Source organism: Terrapene carolina, unplaced genomic scaffold, assembly GCF_002925995.2.
Source record: "Terrapene carolina triunguis isolate 2854851 unplaced genomic scaffold, T_m_triunguis-2.0 Scaffold68, whole genome shotgun sequence".
In the NCBI taxonomy this organism is placed as follows: Eukaryota; Metazoa; Chordata; order Testudines; family Emydidae; genus Terrapene; species Terrapene triunguis.
The window spans coordinates 79,926,390-79,934,926 of record NW_020664419.1 but is presented as its reverse complement, the minus strand read 5'-3'; the positions used below and the strand labels follow the sequence as shown (position 1 = coordinate 79,934,926).

The following is an 8,537-nucleotide window of genomic DNA, read 5'->3' as shown; positions in this document are numbered from 1 at the left end:
GGCTGGGCTTGGGGCAGCCAAAACCCTGGAGCCGGCCCTGGTTATAGGTGAAACCGCGTTATATCGAACTTGCTTTGATCCACCAGCGTGCACAGCCCCACCCCCCGGAGCGCTGCTTTACCGCGTTATATCTGAATTCGTGTTATATTGGGTCGCGTTATATCGGGGTAGAGGTGTATAAAACATGATTTAAATCTATAAGCCAAATTCTGTGGCGGTGATTCTACCTATAGCTCTATACCTCCATTAGAAGAACTAATTAGACTATTAAAAAAAAGGGCTTTCCCTTACCAGGCCAGCCCAGATTGCCAGAGGAGGACTGCAGCACATAGCAACTTCCAGCCAATGGTAGTCCTCCTTTTTTAGGAGATCTGCCATTGGTTGATTGTCAGCACTTCATACAAGCATTGAATTGGCTGGCAAGGGCTGGCAGGCAGTCCATAAAAAGGTGGTTGTGGGTAGGGGTAGGTTGGTTCCTTTTCTGCTCTGCATAGCACTGAAAATTCCCTACTTCTTTATATTCCTCCCCTTCTCCAACTGATGCCTTTCACCACCTCCATCCTTTTTCCATAGCCACTGGAGTGGCTTTTCCTCGCACTTGGGCAGCCCCTTTGGCACTTGCCTTTCACTGTGTCAGCCCACTCTGGCAGGGAAAGTCCTTTCTTCACCATTAGATCATCACGCACTTCACGCTCTGGTGTCCCCTTTCATTAACCAAATCTCATCATTCATGGGCATGTCATGCCTATTCAATAAGATTTGTTGAGCACGGACTGCAGTGCCCGTAATGGTACAGTTCATGCCTTCAGAGTTGCTAGACTATATCTTTTGAGGGTTTTACCCACCTTTGTATATGTATGGAGGCTTCAGCATATTAGACACAGCCCAGTTAGACAAACGTAAGATTTAATATATTTTCAAAGTACTTTGATTGCTTGATGCAAATACCTGTATACATACATTCAGCCAACATCCCCATTTGTTTGCATTTCCGCAGGCGGCACTCCTGGCACTTTCTTCTCATGTACATGTCCATCTCACAATTGCCTCCATTTTTACACTTGTATACAGCATTTTTAGTGATACTTCTTCTGAAGAAGCCTGTGCAAACAACAGTGAGATGTGTAAGAAGGTACTGCAAACAGGGGAACAGATTAGCTTGAAAAGAGACTGCATAACTGTTTCACCCTCTGAATGCAACACATTCTGCAACTATTCCAGTTTCTTTTGGTATCACTTGGACATGCTGATGGCTGCATTATTGCTATTTTAAAAAGTTACTTGCACCTAAGTGGTCCATGCAATATCATTTAGAACCAGATATTATATAATGTGGGTCTATACACTAGACATTGGCCTGAACTAAAATCCCACATCCAAATATCTGGGATCCTTGAGAAGGTTCAGATCCAAATTTGGAACCCATCATTGTGGTTCAAATACCAGGATTATACACAATATTGTACAGTACTATGATAATAGCCAATGAACGACTATGAGGCTGCAATTCACTTGAAGGACTCTGAGGACAGGACAATCCATGAGAGTGCAGGCAGCAAACCCATTTGAGTGAATTCCCATTATCTCAATTACCGAGAATTAGAGTACTTGTACACACGTGTAAGCAGGGTCACACAGACTACCTGCCCATCCAGAATGAAACAGCGGAACTATTTTTATTTTTATCCTCCGTATTAAAGTGGAGGATTCCTCCCTCATTTGCAATAACCCCCTGCCTCCTTCATTAAACTCTGCCCATCTGGCACACTGAGGCCCTGATTCAGCAAGGTACTTAAGCACTTTTCTAACTTTAACCACACAAGTAGTCCCACAGAAGTCAAGTTTCATGGAATTTAGTTTCCCTGGATTCACTCCAGGTTTATATTGGGGTAAAGAACTGCAGACAAAAATTAGCCCAAAGAAAATCATGGATCCACAGACCCCTTTCTCATTCAGTACAAAGCCCTTATTCACTGTCCAACCTGTACTCAGACTGTGTTACTGGAAAAGACAGTATGCATTCATGTAGTGAAATTCTATGCAGTAAAAGATTAGCATAATACCACTTACTAGGGGGGCAACGATAAAGTTGCACAGGCAGCCTTTGCTTTAACATTTCCTGAACTTGTAGTGCTTCACTTTGCAAGCACAGCATTTTTCTAATGCTGTGTTTTATATGGGATGATTTAGCAGCATTCAAAGAGGGAGTGAACTCTGTCAGGCATGGGAAATAATCTCAACTCTTCTATCGGTTTGGTGGCAGAATTTTAAAAAGGGACTCCTGGAAGCCCCTGAGGGCACATGGCTGATTTGTTGTACAGGCTAACCCTAATCTCAGCCCTGGTAGTATTCTACCTGACACTTCCATTCACTAAAGGTGGGATTGAGCAAAAACACAGGATCCAGTCACCCACAGTCAACTCTGGGGGAAGTTCAGATCTGGCTGTCTTCTTGGTTTTCTCTCTGAAAAGCATTGAACTAGGACACATTTGCCTACATACACCCCTGAATTTTTGAGAAATTCACTGTGGATCCAAATTACAATGGGCTCAGGCCCATCTTTAATTTAAATAATCCATCCCAGCCCTAAAATTTTGTTACAAAAAATAATAAAATTCTATTTAGCAACAACAGACCTGGCACTTCTTTGAGTCCTGTCTCCCCTACTGCGTGTTTTGAATAGTTTTCTTTTTCCATTCAAATGTACTTGATTGACACTAACCTCTTTTGAAATGCAGATTATTTGGAACTTTCAGTCAGACCCAGACATTATTTTTGTTTGCCATTCACATGGAGTTTAACACATTTCCATATACTGGTCAGGGAAGGAAGAAAAGGTCTAGGTTTAAGCTGTAGATTTTCAATGCCAGTTAAATGGCAGTTGCATTTGTTTCAGATCATGTTCCAATTTTATTTTAAACAATTTATTTAAAGGCTGCAATTCATGAAGAAAATCATTTATTATAGTTATATTCAAAAGTATGCAAATATGTTTATGACCATTATAAATTAGATTGCTGTTATTATGGCTAGCATAAACAAGATCTAGGCAACACTTTATTAGCTGTTATTTGTATGTAAAGAATTGCAAAAGCTTTAGCAAATGCATCTTATTGACAACATGTAGTGATGCCAAATCAGTGAGATTTATAAACCAACAAAACTTAGAACTGTGAATGTTTCCTACTGAAAGAAACAATTTTAAAAATCCAAAATGTTTTTCTGCTCTGGCAAAGCATAATTTTCAACCTTACTCTCATCCCATTTTTATTATGGAGTGACATTCTTAGCAGTTTCTCTCTAGATACTCTTCTCCCTAGTAATGTCAGTTAGTTCTCCACTATAAGCCCAATTTTTGACACATATTCCTTAATAATAACAACTCCAGAGTTAAATCAAACCTACTGAAATGTCATGTGTGTGATCTTGTGCTAAGGGAGAATTTTTTGGGACAATCTGAGGCAAATCAGACAAGATATTTGGAGAGACAATGTGTGAGGGGGTTAAAAATAAGGTGTCTTTTACATTTTCACATTGCCTAACCTTAACTGATCTTGCAAAATCTCAACAACTAGCTTCAGTTAGAAACTACGAATATGTTTTGTTCAACAGTGATTAGGGTTAGTTATGGGTAGAACTCCTTTTTTCAGGCCCCAGTCCTGAAAGTTGTTCTTCACAGGCAGACCCTCACAGACTTTAATTGGGCTTTATACAGAAACATTATGAACAATTTGCGAGACTGGGGCTTCAGTGTATATGTTCCTTTTCCCACCCTGTCTCCTGTTGAAGTGTTTGGTTTTGCATCAGGTAGAGGACATCTGGTGCATGAAAATAAACACGCGCATGTTTGTGGTCAATCTCTCTCCTACAAAATGAATTTGAAATGAAATGAACTAGTTCTATAATATCCAAAGAATGAATTGTATGTTACATATACTGTACAAGACATTAAAGAACAGAGGAGTTGCCTCTTCAACTAAAAGGACACAGTTTGATTCTAGCTCTTCCTTTTATGAAAAGTGCACTACAAAGGAATCCACCAAAAGGGTGTATTTACTATACCAGCACAGCTCCACAGAGTTAAGAACCATGAGAGTTGAACAATGCTGAGTCACGTCATGAGGAGAATGCCTGCTGAGAACTGGTGTTGAGACACAATGAGCTAAACTCTACCTTGGTGTAACTCCATTGACTTCACTATTTCATAATCAAGTCATCTAAATGCTACCCAATGAACAAGCAATGCATGCCTACTTTGAACTGTCAGACTACTGACACTTCAAAGAATACTGCTGAGTTCCATCACCACACAAACTGCCCTGACTTTCTAGGGAGAGTGAGAAGATGAATGTGGAATGGCTTTAACAGGAAATATCTGTGGTTTGACATGACATACATCAAGGATTATCAAGAATACTTTGGAGGTAATAAAAATCAATTATGCCATTTTGTAGGGGACAGAGTACATAATCCACCCTTCTGTCAGTGTAAATGATTTTGTGACTTCAATAAATGAGTATGATGCTATAGTGTGCCCCACTCAATTCATGTGACTTGTATACCACTCCTTTCCAGAGGGGTCTCTAGATTCCAGTTAGGGTCCATATGTGCTCTAAGGCTTCTTCACAGGGTATGTCTACACTGCAATTAGACATCTGCAGCTGCCCTTGCCAGCTGACTGGGGCTTGTGGGGCTCAGGCTAAGGGACTGCTTAATTGCAATGTAGACATTCAAGCTCAGGCTACAGCCTGAGCTTTGGGACCCTCCCACCTCGCAGGATCCTAGAGCCTGGGCTCCAGCCCAAACCTAAATGTCTATATTGCAATTAAACAGTCCCTTAGCCCGAGCCCAAGTCAGCTGGAACAGGCCAGCTGCAGATTTTTAATTGCAGTGTAGACATACCTATAGAAGGTTTTATAATGCTTAACCAGGATAGGTGATACAATGGAATAGACTGTAGAAAATATTGTAATATATAATGCCACAAACATTGTAATAACACTTGTAAATTGTCTCATTATTTATGGACCATAGTGCCATTATTGTAGAATGATGTAATATTTTATAACTGCACAATTAGGGATCAGAGATGTCCCACCGAATTTTTCAATTTTTAAAGTATTTTAAAAAGAATTCTAGCATAAGCCTAGATCTAAGAGGTGTGCATCCTGTTTAGTTTGCCTTTTGATTGATATTTTGGGGAAGGGATAAATAGAAAATCAGATTTTCAAACCATTTTTTTCTTGCCACGTGAGGAGAAATATTCACATGTATTTGTATGTGGATAGTAATATAGTCACAAAAAACTGAATGTATGCACAGCTCCAGAATATAAATCTCTTGCGAACCAATAAAACATGTTTTTTTTCCCCACAAAAAAGAAGAGAGAGAAGATAAGGTCAGCAGCCCTTTCAGTTTATAAGTAAACCACTCAAGGTTCACTAAATTCTCTTCTAAATTTCGAATATAAATAGATTGGTTTGTATTCAGATATCACAGATATATTTAATTGGTTCTATCATGCTTAGCACTGGCTCTCTATTCAAACTGTAGATTAATGTCGATAGTAATATCTTACTTTTATATAGAGCCTTTCATTCGGAAGGAGCCCAAAGTGCTTAACTCCACACATTTAGTATCACTGAAATGCAGCCACCTCTGGGGTGAAGGGCACCAGATAGGATGTTTTAATGGTCTTAGCATTCTGCCTATCTGGCTTTTCAAACAGAATTGTTCGCCTCTTACTTACACATCATCTTACTATTGCTTTAAGCCATTCTAAGGTTTATTGCAGAAACATAATACATTAACCTTAAATAATTCAACTTTTACAGTCTTTGATCAAGGGTTGTGCTTTCCTCTGTAACTGATGTTGCAGCCATGAAAAAGTGAAAACACAAAATGAATTATCCCAATAAAACAGTAATATAATGGTTTCACAGAATGATTTAAGTAAAATCAACAAGGAGACCTGAATGAATACATTTACTGTGACCATTGATCCCAACACTTACATGGGAGTTGTACTTGGAATGACTTTGGCCCAAAATGTTTTTAGTTTTTACCATGGTTTTTCCACAGTGTCTAATTATAACTGCTGTAAAAAAATTATAAATGTAATTTAGTAAAAGCCATTTAATAGTGAGGACAATTAACCACTGGAACAGCTTACCAAGGGAGGTAGTAAACTTATCATCACTTGGAGTCTTTAAATCAAGACTGGATGTTTTTCTAAAAGATACACATAGTTCCATCCACAAGTTATTGGGCTCAAGAGTGTTGATTTATATAGCAGGGAAGGATAATTCCTTTATTTGATGCAATTACCTATCAACGTGCCCTGGAAGAACCACCTCTAGGAGTAAAAGTTATTCAGCTGCTATGTCCTTGTCCTCTCTGCTGAAACCACCACCAACAGATCACTAATAACGGTGAGGGGCTTTTTTTGCCACGTGCGGGCACTGTTCACTGGAAACCAGTCTAATACAGTGGGCACACTTAAAATGTTCATTCTAGTTTTAGAGATTTGATCAATTTAAGAGGTATTCCTTATAAAATTATATTAAAATGATGACTGTTACTAGTCCTCGCACTGGAAAGAACTTTTTAATTGCACCCATGCATTTCCCATAGGCCACCAACAAGCCATCAGATGGTGACCACTTTCAGTCACTACTGACTTGGATTAGATGCTGAACTGACAACACAGAAGTGAAAAGCTCTTATACTATTACCAGTCCTTTCAGCTGCTCAGTGTATCCTCATGCTGCCTTCTCAAGAAATGAAAGAGATGAAATGTAATACTCTACAGATTAAACTTTTTGTGGGGAGGGGGGTTTAAAGAATATTTGCTGATCCAAACTCAGAAATTATGGAGGCTTGACCAGGGATAGTGCTTATTTTAAATCAATGGTTTGTTTTGCTGCTGACGACGATGATGATTGATTGCTGGATGATAGGTGTAGGTGGACGAATACTTTTGCTTTGACAGTCAACACCGCTGCAAGGCAATGTATACTCTATATCCACAAAGGAATGAAACTACCAGTGTGTCCCAGGAAAAATAATCATAGAATCATAGAAATGTATGACTGGAAGAGACCTTGAGAAGTCCTCAAGTCCAGCCCCTTGCGCTGAGGCAGGACCAAATAAACCTAGACCAGCCCTGATAGGTGTTTATCTAACCTGTTCTTAAAAACCTCCAATGATGGGGATTCCACAACCTACCTTGGAAGCCGATTCCAGAGCTTAACTACCCTTAGAGTTAGAAAGACTTTCCTAATATCTAACCTAAATCTCCCTTGCTGCAGATTAAGCCCATTGTTGTTGTGCTATCTACCTTCCGTGGATATGGAGAATAATTAATTTCTGTCCTCTTTATAACAGCCGTTAACATATTTGAAGATTGTTATCAGGTCCCCCCCTCAGCCTTCTTTTCTCAAGATTAAACATGCTCAATCTTTTAACCTTTTCTCAGAGGTCAGGTTTTCTAAAACTTTTGTCATTTTTGTTGCTCTCCTCTGGGCTCTGCCCACATCTTTCCTGAAGTGTGGTGCCCAGAACTGGACACGATTCTCCAGCTGAGGCCTCACCAGTGCCAAGGAGAGTGGGACAGTTACCTCCTGTGTCTTACATACATACAACACTCCTGTTAATACAACCCAGAATGATATTGGCCTTTTTAACAACTGCATCACCTTGTTAACCCATATTCAATTTGTGATCCACTATACCCGCCCCCAGATCCTTTTCAACAATACTACCACCTAGCCAGTTAATAACCGTGCATTCAATCCAAAGATCTACAAAGGGTAAGCACTTGAAAGAGCTTTCCAATTAAGACAAAATGACATTTCAGAAATAAATATCCATTTCCCCAACTTATTTTGTGACAGATTCATTCATATTTTGTCCTACCTTTGCACCCCTCACAAGTCAGAGCATTATAGTGGTATCCAGATGCTTTGTCACCACACACAACACATAGCTCTTCTCCTTTCACTCTTCCCATGGAGTGGCCCAGTCTCGACTTCTTGGCTACAGGTATATCCGCTAGTTCTGTCTCTCTTGTGAAAAAGTTCTCACAGGGGATTCTCCTGAGTTCATACATTCCAGGGGAATACCATTCTTCAGGCTGCTGGGGGTAAAAGCCAAGGTTGGAATAGTAAGGTGGTGATGAAATCTGAGGCTGAACTGGGGGGAACGGCATACTGCTGTACTGCGTATAAGGTGACACATCTGGCTCTTGCACTGGAGAACTCATTGCCTCTGTAAGAACACCTACATAATAATGCAGAAACAATATGTATTAGTACTGTTAAACCATGGTCACTGGAACAGTTTCCATTCCTAAACATATAGGGTGACCAGATGGGAGGAAGAAAATATCGGGACACGGGGGAGGGGGGAGGGGTCCGCTGACGGAACAAAAACAAACAAAAAAAAGCCGGTGGAGCGAAATATCGGGACAAATTGCGTCCCGACCAAAGATCGGTCGGGACGCGGGACAAACACCTAAAAATCAGAACGGTCCCAAT

The 8,537-nt window shown here is 40.1% G+C and overlaps 1 protein-coding gene across 1 annotated transcript in view; it reads right to left on the bottom strand.

The window, feature by feature from the left end:
- Positions 1-8,284, bottom strand: part of NR1H4 (nuclear receptor subfamily 1 group H member 4) — a gene marked incomplete at its 5' end in the record, with an annotated part of 41,142 nt that extends 32,858 nt beyond the window's left edge. Inside the window, 2 exons of the mRNA XM_024195930.1 lie at positions 949-1,101; positions 7,918-8,284. Of these exons, the coding sequence (XP_024051698.1) occupies positions 949-1,101; positions 7,918-8,284 (520 nt within the window). The remainder of the gene's footprint in view (positions 1-948; positions 1,102-7,917) is intronic.
- Positions 8,285-8,537: the final 253 nt, after the last annotated feature.